The sequence below is a fragment of the Trachypithecus francoisi genome, unplaced genomic scaffold (genome assembly GCF_009764315.1).
Source record: "Trachypithecus francoisi isolate TF-2019V2 unplaced genomic scaffold, Tfra_2.0 Lachesis_group4, whole genome shotgun sequence".
NCBI classification, from domain to species: domain Eukaryota; kingdom Metazoa; phylum Chordata; class Mammalia; order Primates; family Cercopithecidae; genus Trachypithecus; species Trachypithecus francoisi.
In genome coordinates, this window is record NW_022681469.1 from 102,480,180 (window position 1) to 102,502,054 (window position 21,875).

The 21,875-nt window shown below is 35.7% G+C and overlaps 1 protein-coding gene and 1 pseudogene across 10 annotated transcripts in view; both read left to right on the forward strand.

The window, feature by feature from the left end:
- The window catches only part of PDE1C (phosphodiesterase 1C), a 564,336-nt gene that overhangs the window by 449,912 nt on the left and 92,549 nt on the right, over positions 1 to 21,875 (forward strand). For all 9 annotated transcript variants that reach the window (XM_033192699.1, XM_033192698.1, XM_033192700.1 and 6 more), the window contains 2 exons: positions 8,616 to 8,716; positions 11,270 to 11,398. In XM_033192699.1, coding sequence (XP_033048590.1) covers positions 8,616 to 8,716; positions 11,270 to 11,398 — 230 coding nt within the window. The remainder of the gene's footprint in view (positions 1 to 8,615; positions 8,717 to 11,269; positions 11,399 to 21,875) is intronic.
- Positions 19,659 to 20,673, forward strand: LOC117072488 (annotated as a pseudogene). Its single transcript, XR_004432813.1, has one exon. The product of XR_004432813.1 is annotated as a succinate dehydrogenase [ubiquinone] iron-sulfur subunit, mitochondrial-like (transcript).

Sequence of the window (21,875 nt, forward strand, 5' to 3'; positions counted from 1 at the left end):
ACTTCTCTGTGAGACCGTTACTTAGGTAAAGTGAGCTGTGAACATTTTAGGATATTGGATATAAGATTAGAGGATATTGTAACATTATATCATATATCCTATAATATAATATAACTTTATATTATTTAAATTATTAAAGTTACATTACATTATAGGATATATAATATATACTATATTATAATATAGGATACTATAGGATATTGTACCATTATAGGATATTGGCTATATAAACAAATAGGATAAGTAAGTCTATAATACTGGGATTTATTGAAACAAACAGGATAAATAAGTCTCTAATACTTTATTGACTATATATAATATATTATGATATTTATTATATTTTATTGACTATATATAATATATCATATATTATGATAGTTTCCCTAGGTCACTATATATTTATTATGGTAAAAAAATCTTAATAGTTCATTATTGGGTTATTCTGTAACTTAAACAGTTAACATTTTTTTCACCCCTGTAAATGATAATGTGGTTACCCTCCTTGCACAGCAATATTTCCCCACTAAAGTTTCATATGTGTGTGTTTGTTTTTACTTTTTATTGTTAATACTAGTAAATTAAACATTTTCCTTATGTATTAACCACTTTCATTTTCTTTGGTTATGACATCTCCATTCCTGAGAACTTAATGTTTTGCTAAAAAAGTTTGAATTTCTCACCATTTTTTAATAAAAATGTTTACCTAATGCCTAGCATGCAGTGGAATGTTAGTAAATGGTAGTTATTATTATTACTAAACATAAGTAATCATGACTAACAACACTTGTCATATATGTAAAATATTTCAAAACTTGTGATTGCTTTTTAGTTGTATGACCTTATATACAGACTTTCTCAAAAATAACATAAGATAACATTAGTGGGAGAATACATCTTCTTCACTCCTAAGGTTTGCATTCATTTGGAGTGTTTTCCTTAGGGTAGGCTTTGTTTTGCTACAGGATCAAACAATCCCAAAATCTCAGTGGTTTAGAAATAATGTCTGTTTTTTTCACCCCCATAACAGTGAGTTAAAGAATCTGCCTGTGTCATTCTCACTCCAGGGCCTAGGTTTTCTGAACAGCCACCCTCCTGAGTGTTGTCAGGCATTATGGTAGAGAGAAAGGGTCTCTGGTCTTCTTATATCTGTATTTAAATTCTATGGCTCGGAAACTCTGCTCATCACTTCTGCTCACAACTCACTGGCCAAAATGACTCACACAGCCCCTCCCAACCATAAAGGGGCCAGAAAGTCTAATCCTACTATGTGCTTGAAAAGAAGAAAGCCAAACACTTTCTGTTATTTATTTGAGTATTTCACCCTGTCTGTTGTCTCTTCTGTCTGCTTCTGGCACTTCTCTTAGACCTTCTGAATCCATCTTCAGACTTCTTAGCTTCTCCCATGTTTTCCCGTCTTTCAGTATTTTAATGATACCTCCTGAGAGATGTCCTCAATTCTTCCACATTATCAGTTTGGCCTTCAGATATGTTCTTCTAGTTATTCAATCTGTTTATTTAATATTTTTAGTTAGCAATATTTTTAATTTCAGGAACTCCTCTTTTTTTTTGCCCTTGGAATGTGCTATTGTCTTAGCAACCTTACGTATTTATGAATATACCTACACGTTTTGAAAACCTCTTTTAGGAGTCTTTTTAAAAATAGAATTATCTCTTTTAACTCATGGGGAATATGCTATTTGTTTATGAGACTCTTCTTACACTATTGACTTTTTTCCCTCAAAATGTCTAGTGAAATTTGGTTGTTGGAACATATTTGTAAGTGCATGTCTAGGTGGGTTAGATGGGTCAGGGGTGTGGATGTCCTCTGTATTTGTGTGGTCTGTCCAAAGAGTTTTCTAGGGAGGGCATGGTAGCTTTTCATCAGCAACAGCCTTCTCAGTGTCCTTCCCACCTCTTTGACTGTAGCTTTTGTCCTTATGCTTGTAGAATGGCTGATGTACCTTTGCAAATCCAGGTACAAAGATAAGGGAGAATACAAAGCACAAAAGTTGGAAACCAAATAAATATGCCCACTTTTAAAGAGCTATCCAGAAATCTAAACCAGCAACTTTCACATCTCTTTTATTGGCCAGACCTGTGACTCATGGCCACTGCAATATATAGGGAAGTCTGACACATTGCCATCTCAAACAAAATCAGAGACATTGTTAGTAAGGGAAAAAAGGACAGTTGGGCAATCAAAAGTGATTCCCATTACAAGTAATGCTATTCTTATTTTAAAGAAGAGAAATCTCTAATTCATAGACATTAAAATTATTCTATTATAAAGTAGCTGTATGGGCTACATTGTGTTTCTCGTCAATTCGTATATTGACAACCTAGTCCCCAGGACCTCGGAATGGGACTGTATATGGAGAGATGGCCTTTGAAGAGGTATTAAGGTAAAATGAAGTCATATGGATGGGCTGTAATCCATTATGACTGGTGTTCTTAGAGAAAGGGAGATTAGAATACAGCCATGCACTTGCAGGGAGAAGAGTCCACTGTGAGGACACAGAGAGAATATAGCTATCTGCAAGGCAAGGAGAGAGGTCTCAGGAGAAAACAGTCCTGCTCACACCTTGATTTTGGACTTTTCTCCTCCAGAAATGTGAGAAAATAAATTTCTGTTGTTTAAGCCACCCAGCCTATGTTATTTTGTTATGGCAGCCCAAGCAACCGAGTACAGTATGGCAGCCAGGATTTGGTCACAGCTCTGACTTCAGAGGTTGTGCATTTGAATATTAGGCATGCTTCTACAATATGCCTTTGGCAAAAAAAAAAAGGCTCTTGTATTCTTACACCTCAGTATCCTCATGTACACTTACTTCCAGGTATTGTGATGAGGATGAAATTGGATGTAAAAATGCACTTTGAACTCATCTATTCAACATACCTATTGTGCAGAGTATACTCTGGGGACATAAAAGTGAATCCTGCACAGCTTCTTCATCTCTTACCAAAAACACCCAGCATTTATGCCAGTACAAGTTATCATTAACATAAATGTTGTATCATAGCAGTGATCACGATTTACTGCATGCTATTCTTAAATGAGCTCATTTTCCATTTGCCGTTGAATTTCCATGATCAATTCAGGCCATATTTAGAATGATTCTTAAATATAGAAACTATTTCCTACCTACTCTCTCTTTGAAATGCAGCTCAAAACAAACTTCTTTCATTGTGAGCTTACAAAAACAGTGGGGAGCATTCTGATGAATGGAGAACATACTGTGACACTAACCTTTCATTACAAACCAAGAGGGAGAAAATGCTTTAAATCATTTCAGTGTTATAAATTGTAAGACACGTAGAGAATCAAAACAACCCATTGATAAAGTGGTGTCTGGGCTTCAACATCAACAGTAATACTTTGTAAATGTAAAACATTGTAATCTGTTTGTATTACTCATTATTGTTTAACTTAAGTGCCTAGAAGATACTTGGATCCTTTCAGAATTATTTTGCTCATTTCCAAGAGAAAATCCTTAGACAGAAATAAATTGAAGAATTATCTATTGATTGAATAGATGTTCATCAGACTCTAAGCTCTAGTCTACTTTTGATTTAGGTGAAAAGTTTTCAAACTCCAAAACTATCCCTTGGCCACTTTCCTTGCTTTTGTCAAGCAAGATGCCAGTAATTTTCCCTTTGTCTATATATATATATTTTTTTTTCCAGAAAGGAGAAGCTGCGTATCTTGTTTTTGTTTTTGTTTTTGTTTTTTTTTGGTCGTTTATGACATGACCATAATTAATACAGGAAAGACTAAGGATATCAAAATTACATTTTGTTTGAAGAGTGCCAAATAATTTTATTAGGGATTGTGATTAGTAGAAATTTGGCTCCTGCGACCTTTGTTCTCTGGTGTCACATGTGTTTATTAATATGTTACATTGGATTGTAAAAGGGATTTTGCAGATGTAATTAAGGTTAACAATCAGAAGACCTTAAATAGGGAGATTAGCCTGGATTTTCCAGGTGAGCCGAATATAATCACACAAGTTCATCAAAGTCAAGGAGATATGGCTGAAATCAGAGGTTTCAAGTGTGCGAAGGACCCAACAGTCATTGCCAGCTTGAAGGTGAAGAGGGAAACCGTGGAAAACGTTAGAAGGAAATGAATTCTGCTAATGCCCTGAATACTCTTAGAAGCAGATTTTCCCCCAGAGCCACCAGAAAGGAATGCAGGCCTTTCCGAACCTTGGGCTGGGCTTCTGACTGGCAGAACTGTGTGCAAATAATCAGAAGTTTTTTTTTTTTTTTAGACAGAGGGAGTCTCGCTCTGTCACCCAGGCTGGAGTGCAGTGGTGCGATCTCAGCTCACTGCAACCTCTGCCTCCTGGTTCAAGTGATTCTTCTGCCTCAGCCTCCTGGGTAGCTGGGATTACAGGTGCCTGCCACCACACCCAGCTGATTTTTGTATTTTTAGTAGAGACGGGGTTTCACCATGTTGGCCAGTATGGTCTCAAACTCCTGACCTCAGGTGATCCACCTGCCTCGGCCTCCCAAAGTGCTGGGATTATAGGCGTGAGCTACCACACCAGGCCTGGAAATGTTCTTTAAGCCTCCAAGACTGAGCATTTGTTAAGATAGCATAGAAAACTAACAGATTACTAAAGAAACTCTATCATTCACATTAGAAAAGTCACAACTTGCTAGTAGTATCTCCTCTAACAATGAGAAATTGGCCATGTCCTTTTCCTTCAGGTTTCCTCTGGGCTGTTGTACCCCATTTCTCCTCATCTGCCCCTATATGCAGGAACAAGTGGCTTGCTTTCTTGCTGTCATACACAGCAAAACTCAAGATCCCCTATTACCAGTTGTCAAAGCATCCTTTCAAATGAACCAGTTGTGACACTCATATTTTGTAGATAGGAAAATACTGATAGCATATGTGACTTGTACCTTGCCACTAATTGGTAATTCTGGAATAAAATACCAGTGGGACTTTAATTTCTGGCTTCTTATGGGTTGACACAAAATCTTCTGGGTTCACGGTAGTTAATTTGGAAGAGGCAAGGAAATCTGAGCTATATTAAAATAGAAAGCTCAATGTCCTCCAAAATAGCTTCCCCTACTTTCTCTGTTTCTGTTAATGATGCTATCTAATACCACCTGAGGGGTTTGTTAGCCACTCAGTGAGGCCAGGAGTGTTGAGGTCATCTAACATATTGTTCTCCTGGACTGCAACCTCATCTGGGCTTCCTACCACTTCCAAAATTCAGATAATTTCTAAGTCATATGACTTCTACCTCCACACTGTCTGTACATCCTATATGAACTTTTCAATCTAAAAATACTGCTTTTAACCAGGCACAGTGGCTCATGCCTATAATCCCAGAATTTTGGGAGACCCAGATGGGCGGATTACTTGAGCTCAGAAGTTAGAGACCAGCCTGGGCAACATGGTGAGACTCCCGTCTCTACTAAAAATACCAAAAAAAAAAAAAAACAAAAAAAAAACAACAAAATAGCTGGGCATGGTGGTGGGTTCCTATGGTCCCAGCCCTTACTTGGGAGGCTGAGGTCGGAGGCTTGCTTGAGCCGTAGGGGCAGAGGTTGCAGTGAGCCAAGATTGCACCACTGTACTCCAGCCGGGGCAACAGAGTGATACCCTGTTTTAAAACAACAACAACAACAATGCTTTTATATCTCCCTTCTCTCCTCCTGTCCAAATATCCTTCCTGAAGTGGGGAGCTGGTTGCATGACTCTTGTGTGTGAGCTTCATCGCCTGCTGAATCTGCTTTATATTCCTCACTCACTCTCTTTTCTAATGCCTGACCTCATAGGGCCTCAGTCAGCCTTCACTCCTGCTCCAGTCAAGGGCATCATTTTCTTACCTGAAATGAACATGCTTTTGCTGCCGGGACTTGTTCATTTAGTTCATTCTTCTGAAAATGCCCACCTTCACTTCTTTCTCTGTCAAAGTTTCAAGACCGATCTTAAACATCTCTCTCCTCTGTGAAGCTGTTTCTCCCAGATACCACTTTTCTTTCTTCTTATCCCCAGACCAGCATAACTTATTCTAAGCATGCATGGTGTTTGTTGAAAACCTAAGGTGTTAAAATGAGTTTTAAAGACAATGGTTTTGTTTTGTTGTTGTTATTGTTGTTGAATGCCTGTTTAATCATTCATTGTTTTTGGTTTAATAGAGGTAGGTTATACCTAAGATAGGATTTTGTTCAATTATTTGGGTAAGGAGGGAAGCATCACTGATAGTTGTAATGTGAGAACTGTAATTATACTGTTATTTAGATGCTCTCTGCTGCCTGTGCTGATGTTCTGTAACTAGGATTTGTTTAGATGTTACACTGTCTCCCATTCATAATCTTATTTTAAAATGTGAAATTAACACTACATGACCTTAGAATAAGAGATATATGTGGGAGAGGAGGTAGAGGGAACCGGGAACAGATGGGTGGGGACAAAATATTAGGGAAGAAAAGAAAGACAATGCCAAAATGGAAAAAAAAAAAAATCTACATATGTAATATATGTATGGATAATATCAAGAAAAATGTGCAATATAAAATTATGCCTATATAATTTTATGCAAAATTGGATAAACACATGAACAATGATCCAAAGAAAATACAATGTAAGATTACGAGTGAGAATTCTGGAGGCATGGTATGTGGCTTGTCACGTGACTGGCTATGTGACCTTGGGTAAGTTCTGCACCTCGCCCTGGCTTGTTTCCTTATCTGTCAAGTGGGGATAACAACAGTACCTATGATTACGGAGCTGTGAGAGTTACGTACGTTTCTACATAAAAGCACCTAGCATAATGCCTGCCACGTTGTGGGCCCCCAAGGCAATGAAGAGACTGATGAGGAGGCTCTCTGCTGCCTTTACAAGGTGTTTTGCAGCTTTGATTTTCTTACAATCTTTCCTTATCTTGCCCATCTTTTTTTATCTCATTTTGTTGATTTTCGTCTTAGTCTGTTTTCTCTTTGACTTTCCATTGCACGTACCTCAATTTGTATTTTTGAGGTATATTATTGAAGATGCCAGAAAGCTTCCTGACATTTCATGCTGGATTCTGTTAGGAATCATTTTCAAAAGTACAGTGGTTTCTTTTTTCATGAGGTATGTTTATGCTCGTGTTTGCCCCAACTCTGAAATATTCTTCATAAATTCTATGTCATTTGTTTATTTTCCCCTCACTGATTTTTAAAGAAGGCAATAATTCTCCAAAATTAGTAGTTAATTGAAAGATACGGCTTAAGTGGGGAATTAGAAACACTTAAACGTTCATTTTAACTCATTTTGCATTAACTTATATAAATCTATTTTATGCACTAATCTTTAATTCAGACCGCAGGTCTTTTATGAGTTCACCAGTTTGGATACTCACATTTGTCTTACATTAGCCCTGCCCCTATCTAAGATTTCTAGTCTCTAAGATTTCTAGTCTCGTCTCTTTAAAGTTAAATGGGAACTTAAAGATGTGCCTGAAGCAAACTGAGTGCAGAAGCTCTCTAACTTTTCTGTAAATGTTTTCTGCTCTTTCACAGTTGTCACACATATTTTGACAGCAGTTCTTTTAGTGACTGTCCAAAGCATTAAACTTAGTTTCTACAGAAATAACAACCCCAATTTTGTGTCCATATTTTATTGGTTTGTGTCATGTTTAATTACATAATTATAATAACAAATATAATTTATTAAAATGCAGTTTAGAATAAACCAAACTGAATCATGTAAGTATGAATTTAACTAGTAACAAAAGTAAGCAAAGGATATGAGAAGGTGGCCAGAGTCAGGCATATTCTGTCGTGTGGGCATGGGGCAGGATGGTTTACAGAAGCAATAGGAAGTCAATCCACAGAGTCCTTTAATTAAATGGAAGTCAGTTAAGGAAGATTGAAACACAGCAGTAGTTTTCAAACTCTAGTGTGCATCAGAACCATCTAGATGGTTTGGTAAAGCATAGATTGCTGGGCTACAACCTAGAGTTTCTGATCAGTGGGATTGGGGTGGGGCTGAAAAATTTGCCAGCATTTCTAACAAGCTCCCAGCTGACACCATCTGCATGTCCAAGGAACACGTTTTGTGAACCACTGACCCACAGCCAGTGTTGATGGTGTGGATGGGGAGAAGTCCTTTCAAACATCATCAGCATGCGTAGAGCAGAAAGCCAAGTATTATTTTTCCATCTGTCTCTACCCACTTCCTAGTGGATATTCCTCCTATAATTAGACATTAGGTTTTTCTATTACTCTTCATTCTTGGTATTGCGTCAAAATTTCTAATTGTGTGTGTGTGTGTGGTGTGTGTGTGTGTGTCTGCCTAGGAACTTTATTTGGAAGTTGAGGGAGGATGCAATGAGGGCTTTTCAAGTCTTCATGTTCATTCTCTTTGATTTCTTGAAAAAGATAAAACTACTAGTTAGCTTATTCAACCTTGCTGAACACATTGTTTTCAAATCACAAGTCTCCAAGTCTCTTCACAGGAAAATAACTTATTTCTGTCTCTCAGAAAACTTGTGTTTGGCAATAGCTTATCAGCTGCAGGGTGGAAAGGCAGCACTGTGGGTGTGTTGTCAGCAAGCTGAAGACTTTGAGAAAGAAACAGATCATCTGATTGCTCTGTAATCTCCTTTCAGAACTGGCTGACGGAGCTGGAGATCTTTGCTATAATCTTCTCAGCTGCCATCCATGACTACGAGCATACCGGAACCACCAACAATTTCCACATTCAGACTCGGTGAGGGTGTTGAAATATTTGGAAGAGAGGCAAGAGGGGTCAGAGACAGTTTTAGAAATCAGAAAGGTGTTAGTCACCTTTCTTTTGCATAGTTTTCCTATTTTGAGTTTCTGAAACAATGAACCCCTAAATGAGAGATCAGTCTGGTCAGCTTCAATCAAGACTTAGAGTTTAAGAAGCCATCTGCTCCTAATTCTCCTGTTTTGTTCAGATCTCATATAGATATGCTTTTCTTCTCTGTTCTAATGTTCGCTATTTGTTTATGTATGTTCTGTGCATACTCTACCTATTTCTAACAGGAAATGGGGCAGTTTATATAAAGGGCCAGATGACACGTAAAGGAAATGAATAAGGACAGTGAGGATTAGAATGTTTTTGTTGACATTAACAACATTGAGCAATCTTACCCTCTGATCTCTGGGATTCTCATGAGATCTCTTCTCATCCTCTCTGGTTTCATATATGCTCTGTTTAGTGCTTGCATCACTCCCTGGCACAGGGCCCGGAGAGTAAGGTTGTCTCCTGTAGGCCACCTTCACCGTGAGCAACCTGTGCATCCTTCCTAATGGACTGCACAGGTAAACACAAACCTCCCATTGGAGACATTAAATATGGGTCCAAGTGCCCCACTCGGAGCCTCCTGACCTGTAACAGATATTGTTAATTGATTTTGGTACTTTTTCTTACTAAACTGTGGGTTTATTCTGAGTATTCCTCTCAGCACAGAATTCCAGGCAATAGCACCAGTCAATTGTCATTTCTACTTAGGATAAACTCTTCCTTGCCCTCTCCTAGCCTAAGAACTTGCCCTCTCTTAAGACAATGATGTGGAACTGGAGATAATCTGGCAGTAGAGTTAGTTAATTATCCTTGACATAGTAATCAAAAGGAGCTAGGATATGGTGAAAGGTAGTAAGTCAAAGAGAAAGAATGTAGCAGGGAGGGGTGAGAGTTTAACACCAAATAAATACTTGCCGATTTCACTTGAAAAAGCAGGTGCACACTCTAGATAGGTTTGTGTTCATTAAATCAATCTACACGTATTTAATGAACTCAACACTTAATTACAGTGTATACAAAAGAAAACAATATTGTCTGATCTCTGTTCAGAAGGAGAAATTTAATTGAATGGAAGCAGACAAAAGAACTTCAGCTACTCGCTTCAGTTCCACCTTCCTGCCTCCTCACTTAGTCTCAGCCACAGAAAAGCAGCTTTTTGTGGTTCTGTTCCAAGGTCTTTAATACAGGGAATTCCATAGAGTAGCACTGTTTAATGTGTGTCTGTGGGTGGAACCTTTGCTCTGAGGACAGAGACCATGGTGAATAGCACCTGCCCAAGAAAGATAGGTGGGTTGAACATATGTGGGTCTTGCCTGGAGCCCAGGATCAAAACCAGCCCCAACTCAGAGGAGAATGGCTTAATTACGGGAGTTGGAAAAGAGTGTCACAAAATACACATCAGTTGGTATCTAACTTACTCAACAGATGTAACAGCAGATCTTTCACCTCGGGATTTGAATGTTCTGTGTTATCTCAATAGGAGTGGGAAAATTCCAATGTGTTCAGTTAAGCTTGGTTTGGAACAAAATTTAAACATTGGCCCTGTTCAACAGAACTTTATCCAAAGCATCTCAGCCTGTGTGATCCCTGTTCAGAAAACAAAGTCTGTGACTAGGCCCTTAATCCTTTGATGAATCAAATGTTAAGCCTAACAGTTTCAGGGTATGATAGATACTGCCCAAAGTTTGGCCAATGGCAGGTGGAAGTTATCTTGGGGAAGCACTGGCCCAGCTGTCAGAAGATCTTGCCTTCATCCCAGCCCTGCCACTTGGCCACCAAAGGGCTCTAACAAGTTTTTTTAAGTCTCTGAAACTCAGCTTCCTTGGTGAGAAACAAATAATCTAAGCTTTCATTAAATTTAAGATCTTAAAATAGTATACAGTCCTGTGTTTAGTGATATTCAGCTATAGTATGGTCTTTGAGATAGGGACTAAAAACTGACATTATAATCTTTATATTCTTTATTCTCAATTTTCCACATGTGGTTTTTGCATGGAAAAACTTTAAGATCAAGCCACTATCAGAGGTAGCTTACAGATAGTACCTACTAGGTGATATGTGTTCTGAAAATTATAGCTGAAATAAATAAATCAGTGCATTCATTGAATAAAATAAAAATAAAAATAAATGTCATTCCAGAAAATACAAAGAAGTTTGACATGACCCATATTAAAAAAAATAAAAATAAAAAAATAAAAAGCACCTTTGCCACTAATATAGGTAATTGAGATCTGGTTGTAAAACAGTTTTAAGAGAGTTCTCAGGCTGGATGTTACATATTTCCTGCCCACACAGGTACCGATACTAAAATACCCTACATTCATCTATTGATGATTTGTAGTGTTAGTTGAGCTTTTGGTTCACATAAATGGCATGGGGACAAAGATAATTTCTAAGCATGGGAAAAAGTGGTAGTGTGTTCCAGCCTGTTAGAATTACCCAAATAAATCGCAACCGTTTAACATTCTGAATTTTGCTTGGTTTTCTGTTCAGGTCTGATCCAGCTATTCTGTACAATGACAGATCTGTACTGGAGAATCACCATTTAAGTGCAGCTTATCGCCTTCTGCAAGATGACGAGGAAATGAATATTTTGATTAACCTCTCAAAAGATGACTGGAGGTAAGGATGAGAAAAGAGAGAGATTTGGAGGCTAGGGAAGGAACTCTGAAGTTGGATGAAGTATGCTGCTTTTGAGAAAATAACACCTCACTTAAAATGTTGATTAGTATTGCTTTCTCTCTCTTTCTCTCACTCTCACCCTCTGTGTATGTATGTATGTCTTATTTCTCTCTTGTTTTTCTTTATACAGATATTCAAATATTTATAAATAAAAGCTATGGAATGTTATGATTAAGTTCCAACTACTTTATTTTGCCATCTTTACATTGCTATTTATTGATGAATTGGGAAGTGAAACTAGTTTGAGTCAAATAATTCGATGTTGTCCTAAAAATTCTCAAAGAAGAAAGTTTGAAAAATAACTTCTAACAGTGTTCAACTGAGGACACTTTGGATATATTTGCTTTTTTTTTTTTTTTTAACTCTAGGAAACTTGTGTTGCTTTTATCTGAATTCCTTAAATCTGAATTTTATCTTTTATTTAATAACATGTGTTTTTCACCCTACATTTGATTTGGACTTCTTATCAATCTTTTGACATTTTCTAAGGAAATTATTTGACACTTAAAAAAATTATGTACAGTTAATTCTGTTGCATGAATTTAGGCACATACCTGTGTTTTGAATATGGACTCAGTCACTTGCTAGCTGTATGACATTTGGGAAGTGACTCAATATCTTTACATCTTTAAAATTTTAATTTCTTGAAAATAGATAATAACATTTATTCTGCAGTTGGAATACATTATGATAAATGACAGAATCATTTTAAAATGCTTACCACACTTTGTGTCATATATAGCAAGCCAATAAATCATTGTAGCTATAAATATAGGTTAAGGTACTTCAAACCTTGCAGGCAGAGATCATCTAAATCCTTCCAAAATTCTGAATCCATTGTGACTCAAATAGTCCTTATATTTTAATTAAATAATCAGCTGTTTATTGGGTGTTTATGTGCTCATTTCTTTCAAGGATTCAGAGAAATAAACTGTACTGAACAATAAATCTGAGAGGCTGATTTTTATTAAGAGTGACTAAGAGTTTCCATGTAGCTTTAGTTTATTAAAACATATGGAAATATTTGACTTAAATTTTATTGGAATATGCTAGACTTAGCCAGCATCTGAGAAATTCAGAGCAATTCAATTAATCATTGCACAACTTCAGGAAAAAAGTAACCCTCCATGCAATTGAACTATTAGTAAAAGTTATAATAAAAGATTTGATTACAAAAATTTACCCCATTCTGTAGGTTGCCTGTTCACTCTGATGATAGTTTCTTTTGCTGAGCAGAAGCTCTTTAGTTTAATTAGATCCCATTTGTCAATTTTGGCTTTTGTTGCCATTGCTTTTGATGTTTTAGTCATGAAGTCTTTGCCCATGCCCATGTCCTGAATGCTATTGCCTAGGTTTTCTGCTAGGGTTTTTATGGTTTTAGATCTTACTTTAGGTCTTTAATCCATCTTGAGTTAATTTTTGTATAAGGTGTAAGGAAGGGGTCCAGTTTCAGTTTTTTGCATATGGCTAGCCAGTTTTCCCAACACTATTTATTAAATAGGGAATCCTTTCCCCATAGCTTGTTTTTGTCAGGTTTGTCAAAGATCAGATGGTTGCAGATTTGTGGTGTTATTTCTGAGGCCTCTGTTCTATTCCATTGGTCTGTATATCTGTTTTGGTACCAATACCATGCTGTTTTGGTTACAGTAGCCTTGTAGTATGGTTTGAAATCAGGTAGCATGATGCCTCCTGGTTTGTTCTTTTTCTTTAGAATTGTTGTGGCTATACAGGCTCTTTTTTAGTTCCATATGAAATTTAAAGTAGTTTTTTCTAATTCTGTGAAGAAAGTCAATGGTAGCTTGATGGGGATAGCATAGAAACAAAACGTGGTACTATGGGCTATAACTATAAATAAGTTTCTACCACATCAGGGTGTTCCAATACATAATCTATTCCATGATTTTATTCTCTCTTTGAGATATTTTTGTTTCACTCTCTCTTCAAGATAATAAAGCTAGTACAGAATAAGAAACACAAATATACAAGGGTAGCACATAAACAGATTTCACTAACCTTTATTTTCAAGAGACTATTTTGGCCATTTTTTATACTAAATTCACCTGTGTTTTGCTAAATCACTAATTTTATAACTTTTTTTAAAATCAGAGGCAGCATTCAAATTATTCACAACTGGTACTTCACAAATACCCACTTATAAGAATAAAAGCTAAAGATGAACACTAAGTATGCTTGCATTGATATACAGCAATGCATTCCAGTGTGAACCAATATGTCTGGTTTATTTCAGGTGATTATGGGTTTAGATCCTGCCTATGCCAGCCTCACTACCCTAGTTGTAGATTGAAAGAATGAATGAGACTTATGATTATAGTAGAGTGGAAATACAAATTATACAGCTAAGTTTTTGACAAAATTGTAGCTAAGCAGAAGTAGAAAATCTATAAGAAAAGTATATATAACAGAAGTAGTATACGTATGTTTGGAAAATATGTTAAGAGGCAATTATGCAAGCTTTAGAACACTTTACTAGATTGTCAGGAAGCCAGGATTATACGCTATCTAAACAAGCCCTCACAGAAATCCTTCAAAACTATGATATATCCAAATATGTGTGAAGCTGTTCTCTGCCATATTCAAACCTTTTATTATTATTATTATTTTGAGACAGAGTCTCACTCTGTCACCCAGACTGGAGTGTAGTGGCATGATCTCAGCTCACTGCAACCTTCGCTTCCCAGATTCAAGTGATTCTCCTGCCTCATCCTCCCGAGTAGCTGGGACTACAGGCATGCACCAACAGCCCTGGCCAATTTTTTGTATTTTTAGTAGATATGGGGTTTCACCATGTTGGTCAGGCTGGCCTCATACTCCTGACCTCAAATGATCCACCGGCTTCGGCCTCCCAAAGTGCTAGGATTATAGGCATGAGCCACTGTGCCTGGCCACCTTTTATTATTTTTTCAAACCGTTTTTTATTAGTTTTTTAAATTATATTTTAAGTTCTGGGATACATGTGCAGAAAGTGCAGGTTTATATATGTGCCATGGTGGTTTGCTGCACTCATCAACCTGTCATCTACATTAGGTATTTCTCCTAATGCTATGCCTTCCCTAGCTCCCCACCCCCCGACAAGCCCTGGTGTGTGATGTTTCCTTCCCTGTGTTCAGCGATATCTGATGTATTGCTTACTGAACCTGTACAGAGTTTGTATTTTGAGTATAAATTAAGTTTTGCCTGCTAAAACAAAATGTCAACAATCTTCAGAGCAATATAACAGAACCCAGATTCCCTACAACTTATATCTATAATATTCAGGATACAATCTAAGTGACATATAAAGATCAAGAAGAAATGGTTTCTTAGCAAGGGAAAAGACAACCAATAGATATACACTCTAGGATAAACCATTGTTAGAGTTATCAGATGAGGACTTTGGACTTTTAAAACAATTATTATTTCTATGCTCAGTGAGATAACGAAAAATGTGCTTGTATTGAATAAAATATGGTAAGGTTTATGAGTAAAATGAAAATATAAATGAAAAACAAATTTTAGAACTGAAAAATAAAATATCTACATTTAGAATTTGCTACATAGGCTTAGTGTATGGCAGAGAAGACAGAAGAAAGAAACAGTGACTTTCAAAAGTTCATTTTTCAAATTTCAAAGTTGGAAATTATTCAATTTGAAAAGTAAGAGGAAAAAGATGTTTTAAATGAGTAGAATGTTAGGGACATGTGGGATAATTTTATATGAGCAAACATAAGGGCAATTTGAGTCTCAGAAGAAGAAAAAAGAGAGAGAATGGGAAAGAAAAAGAATTTGAAGGAATAATGACTGAACAGTCTCCAAATATTGCCAAACATATAAACAGACAGATTCAAGAAATTCAGCAAACCAAAAACAGGATAAATTTGATGAAGAGAACGCCTAGGCACATATTATAGTGAAACTGCTAAGAGGCAAAGATAAAATTAAGGAAAAATGACAAATTACATTTAGGAGAACAAGTTGAATTACAGTAGACTATTCCTCAGAAACTGTGGAGGCCAGAAAACAATGGAATAATTCATTTAAGTACTAAAAAAAAAAAAAAGCCAACACAGACTACTACATCTTGTGAACATGAACTTCAAGAATGAAGATGAAATAAAAATATTTTCAGATAATAGAAAACAACAGGAATGTGTCACTAATGGAGCCGTGTTATAAGGGATACTAAAGAAATTTCTTTAGAGCTTTCATTAAGGTAGTTTCAAAAATATTATTTTGTTATTTTATATTTTATTAATTTTTAGATTAATAAATCTAAATATTTATTGGAAGGAAAATGATATAGTGAAATCAGACTTTTAGGAAAGAATAAAATGATAAATATCTGGGAAAATATAGAAGACCATTTTTCTTCATTTATTTAAATTGTGCATTTGACCATTTGAAACAAAAATTACAACACCATCTCATGGGGCTTATATGTAGAGAGGTGTAATACATGTGACAATGATAACATAAAGACCAGTTAATGTTAGTAAATGGACCTATGCTGTTGCAGGATTTTTACATGTTACACGAAGTTGTACAATAGACAGAAAATTAAAGATGTATGTTGTAATCCCCAAACAACTACTAAAAAGATTAACCATAATAGCTAAAAATTGTTGAAGTTTACCCATTTATCAAAAGATAAATTTAAATTGACCATTTAGCAGTGGATAAATTAAAATTAATTTAAAAAATAAATAATACAAAAAATATCTCAAGGAGAAAAGTTTTTGTGAAGGGAAAAAAACAAAGATGATAATCAGAAAACAAATAATAAGATGCTAGACCCAAATGCACTAAATTAATAATTACATTAAATGTTAAAGGACTAAACATTCTACTTAAAAGGAAAAGCTTATTAGAATTGATAAAAAGGCAAGCCTTAACTGCAATTGTACAAGAGATACACTTTAAATATAAATACACTAAAAGATTCAAAGTAAAAGTATGTAAGATGTACCAACAGTAGGAATAAGTAGAATGCAGTGGTGATATTAATATTAGCTAAAATGAACTGCAAGAAAAAGGATGTTATGAAAGAGAAAGGAGATTTTCCGATAATAAGAGTGCCATCAGAAAGATACAACAATCATAAATAAGTATTAGGTAACTGTAGACTTCCAAAATTTAAAATGTAAAAATTGATAGGAGAAAAAGGAGAAATATATATTTTCACAATCATAGAAGGTTTTAACATTCTTGCCTTAGCAGTTGATAGAAAAACTGGGCAAAAATATCAGTAAGAACCTAAGAGGATTTGAACAACATCAACCACTTTGCCTTAATTAATATTTATAGAACACCATGCAACAACTGAAATATAGATATTCTTTTTAAGTACACATGCTGGGACATTTTAAAATAAGTTTTAATAATTTTAAAATATCATAAGCTTTAAGAGTATGTTCTTTGACCTTAATGGATTTAAATTAGAGACCAATAAGAATAAGATATCTAGGAAAATCTCGTACATTTGAAAATTAACACTCTTCTAAATAATTTGTGGATCAAAAAGTAATCAGAGGAAACTAGGAAACATTTCAAATTTATCAAGAATGAAAATGCAATATATTAAAAATGTGTGCAATACTATTAAAACAGTGCCTAGAGGAAATTTACAGCTATAAATGTCCATAGCAGGAAAGAAGAAAGTTCCAAACCCAATGACTTCAGGAAGCTAGAACAAAACAGTAATGTAAATTCAAAGTAGATAGAAGAAATTAGTAGTGATAAAAGGAAAAATCAATAAAATAGAAAAAATAAACAGAAAAAAATTAACAGAGCTAAAGCTGTTCTTTGAAAAGAGCAACATGATTGACAACCTTCTACCTAGACTGGTCAATAAAAAGTAGAGAACACAAAGTACCAATATTAAATCCTACAGATATGAAATACATGAGAAAATGTTACAAACAACTTTATCTCAATAAATTTGACAACGTTGATGAAGTGGATAAATTTCTTGCAAAATACAACTTACCAAAATTCACACAAGATGAAACAAAGTCTGAACAATCCTATGTCTGTTAAAAAAAATTGACTTTGTCATCAAAAATATTCCCACAAAGAAATATCCATCCTTGGATAGTTTAACTGGTGAATTCTATCAAATATGCAAAGAACAGATAATAACAATCTTATGAAAGTTTATTTAGAGAAGGACGAAATACTATGCAAAATACCCTGGCAAAAAAATTCATAAAAGGAATATTAAAGACTAATGTATTTTATGAACATAGTTATAATAATTTTCAGTAAAATATTAACTAATTGAATAGAACAATATACTAAAAAGATAATATATCCTGTGTTATAGTTAATTCTATGTGTCAGCTCACCTGGGCCTCAGTGTGCACAGATATTTGGTCAAGCATTATTCTGTTGTTTCTGTGAGGGCATTTTTAGATGAGATTAACATATAAGAGGGTAGACTGAGTAAAGCAGATTGCCCTTCCTAACATGAGTGGACCTCATTCAACCAGTTGAAGGCCTAACTAGAACTAAAAGGCTGACCCCCTCCCAAGTAAGAGAATTCTTTCTGCCTGTCTTTGAACAAGAACAGTGGCTCTTCCTGGTTCTTGAGCTGTCAGCCTTCAAGTTGGAAGTACAATTTTGGGTGTCCTGGATCTCCAGCTTGCTGATATCCTGCAAATCTTGGGACTTGTCAGCCTGCATGATTATATGAGTCACTTCCTTATAATAAATCTCTTTCTTTATATGTATATATCCTATTGGTTTCTCTGGAGAATCCTAACTCATATATTGGGCTTATCCAAGGAATGCAAGATTAATTCTGCATTCAAAAATTAATTAAAAGAATTCACCATATTTAAAAACAAATAGAAAATCATACAGTCATCTTAATAGATACATAACAAGCCTTTGTTGACAAAATTCAACACTCATTCATGATAAAAACTCTCAGCAAGCCAGAAACAGAAGGGAGCTTCCTCAACTGGATAAAGAGCATATGTGAAAAACCTATAACTAACATCAAGCTTGATGGTGAAATATTGAATGTTTTTTCCCTAAGACTGGGAGCAAGACAAAGATTCTTGATCTTACATTCATCAACATTGTTAAGATGTTAATAACAAATGACATGATTGTCTAAGTAGAAAATCCTAAGGATCTGTAAAGGAGCTACTGGAACTGATAATGAATTTTGCAAGGTCATAGAATACAAGGTTAGTGTAAAAAACATTATACATATACATATATGCATATATACATCTATCTATCTATATATATATAGAGAGAGAGAGAGAGACTAGCAGCAAACCATTGGAAAATAAAATAATTTTTTATAACAGCACAAAACATATAAAATAGTAGTAACTTTCAAAAACAAGTGCAGCTCATGTTCACTAAAGATTACATAGCATTGCTGATTACAGAGGACCTAAATACATTGGGAGATATACTGTCATCCTGTAGTGGAACACTCGGTATTGTAAAGGTGTCAAATTTTCCAAAATTTATTTATTGTTTCAATACAATTCCAATCAAAATTCCAGCAGAATTATGTTGGAAATTGCAACAATTATTATAAACCTTATATAGAAATGCAAAATGATACTTTTTAAATGAAGAACAAGGTTAGAGAACTCATATTTCTTGATTCAAAGCATGCTTAAGTTACAGTATTCAAGGCAGCATTTCTTTGGTGAAAGATGGACGTATCTATGCGACAGAATTCAGAGTTTTGAAATTGACTCATCAATTGATTTATGACAAAGGTGCCAAATTAATTCAATAGGGAAAAGAAAATATTTTCAACACATGGTTTTGGAACAATGGGAAAAAAGTAACTTCGACCCTTATCACATACCATATTCAAAAAATAGCTCAAAATTGGTTGTAAACCTAAACGTAAAAGCTAAAATGGCAAGAATTCCAGAAGTCCTTGGAAGTAGATGGAGGTTTCTCAGATAGGACAGAAAAAGCGTGAAGCATTTTTTTAATGATAAATTGAACTTCATAAAAATTAAAACCTTTTGCTCTTTGAAGACACCGTTAAAAAAAAGCAAGCCAAGAAATTGGAGAAATTATTCACAACACTTATGTTTTACATATGTTTTGAATCCAAAATGTGTAAGGTACTTTCATAATTCAATAATAAGAAAACGATTCAATTTTTTAATGAGAAAGGTTTGAAACAGACATTTCCCTAAAAATTGTATACAAGTGGGGACCTCGGGGTTAAGGGGTGGGGCTGACGTCAAGAGCCAAGATGGCGGCGGTGGTCGCACTCTCCTTGAGGGGCCGGTTACCGGCCACAACCCTTGGCGCAGCCTGCCTGCAGGCCTCCCGAGGAGCCCAGACAGTTGCAGCCGCAGCTCCCCGTATCAAGAAATTTGCCATCTATCGATGGGACCCAGACAAGGCTGGAGACAAACCTCATATGCAGACTTACGAAGTTGACCTTAATAAATGTGGCCCCATGGTATTGGATGCTTTAATCAAGATTAAGAATGAAATTGACTCTACTTTGACCTTCCGAAGATCATGCAGAGAAGGCATCTGTGGCTCTTGTGCAGTGAACATCAATGGAGGCAACACTCTAGCTTGCACCCGAAGGACTGACACCAACCTCAATAAAGTCTCAAAAATCTACCCTCTTCCGCATATGTATGGATAAAGGACCGGATAAAGGACCTTGTTCCCGATTTGAGCAACTTCTATGCTCAGTACAAATCCATTGAGCCTTATTTGAAGAAGAAGGATGAATCTCAGGAAGGCAAGCAGCAGTATCTGCAGTCCATAGAAGAGCGTGAGAAACTGGACGGGCTCTACGAGTGCATTCTCTGTGCCTGCTGTAGCACCAGCTGCCCCAGCTACTGGTGGAACGGAGACGAATATCTGGGGCCTGCAGTACTTATGCAGGCCTATCGCTGGATGATTGACTCCAGAGAGGACTTCACAGAGGAGCGCCTGGCCAAGCTGTAGGACCCATTCTCTCTATACCGCTGCCACACCGTCATGAACTGCACAAGGACCTGTCCTAAGGGTCTGAATCCAGGGAAAGCTATTGCGGAAATCAAGAAAATGATGGCAACCTATAAGGAGAAGAAAGCTTCAGTTTAACTGTTTCCATGCTAAACATGACTTAAAACCAGCTCAGAGCTGAACATAATTTATATCTAATTTGAGTTCCTTTAAAGATCTTGGTTTTCCATGAATACAGCATGTATAATAAAAATTTTAAGAAACAAATGTTATTCTACTTTATTAACAAAAAAATTGTATACAAATGGAATATAAGTACATGAAAATGTGCCTGACATAATTAGTCATTCAAAGAAATGTAGATTAAAACCACAATGAGATACCACTACATATCCATCAGAAGAATGGCTGAAATTAAAGACTGATTAGAGTAGGTAAAGAAAAACTGAAAGTGTTAGACACTAGTGGTCAAATGTGAAGTGATACAACCACTTTGAAAAATATTTGGCAGTTTCTTTTCTTTTTTTTTTTTTTTTTCTCTGAGTCTCTCTCTGTCACCCAGGCTAGAGTGCAGTGGCGTGATCTCACCTCATTGCAACTTCCGCCTCCTGGGTTCAAACAATTCTCCTGTCTCAGCCTCCTGAGTAGCTGGGACTACAGGCACACACCACAACACCCAGCTAATTTTTGTATTTTTAGTAGAGATGGGGTTTCACCATATTGGTCAGGCTGGTCTCGAACTTCTGACCTCAAGTAATCCACCCACCTCAGCCTCCCAGAGTGTTGGAATTACAGGCATGAGCCACCATGCCAGGCTGGCAGTTTCTTATAAACACTCAGCTATCTTATAAACCAGTCATTCTGCTTCTAGGTATTCACCCCAGATAAATGAAAACGTATGTGTCTACACAAAGATTTGTGTATGAATACCCATAGTAGCTTTATTCACAATAGTCCCAAACTAGAATCTGATAGCTCGAATGTCTGCTAGCTGGTAAATGGATTACAAATTGTGGTATGCTGTTATGATAGAATATCACTCTGCAGTAAGAGAAAATGAACTATTGATGAACCACTATATAGACGAATTGTAAATCATTATGCTGAGTAAAGAAAGAGAACATTTTGTATTTTATATATGTGTGTATGTGTCTATGTATATACATAGAAACGTGTGTATATATCTAGTATCTATGTTAATATATAATGTGTATGTCTGTATATATGTATTATCCATTATATTTTAAAATAATTTGTGTATATATGTATGTATATGTACATATATACACACATATTTAATATATGGTACATATGTGTGTGTATATGCATGTCTACATGTATATATATAATAAATATGTGTATGTATTAAATATGTGTGTATATAATATGTAAATATTGAAATATATGTTAAATATTGAAATATATTATATATTATATTATATACTAAACATATATGTGTATATTT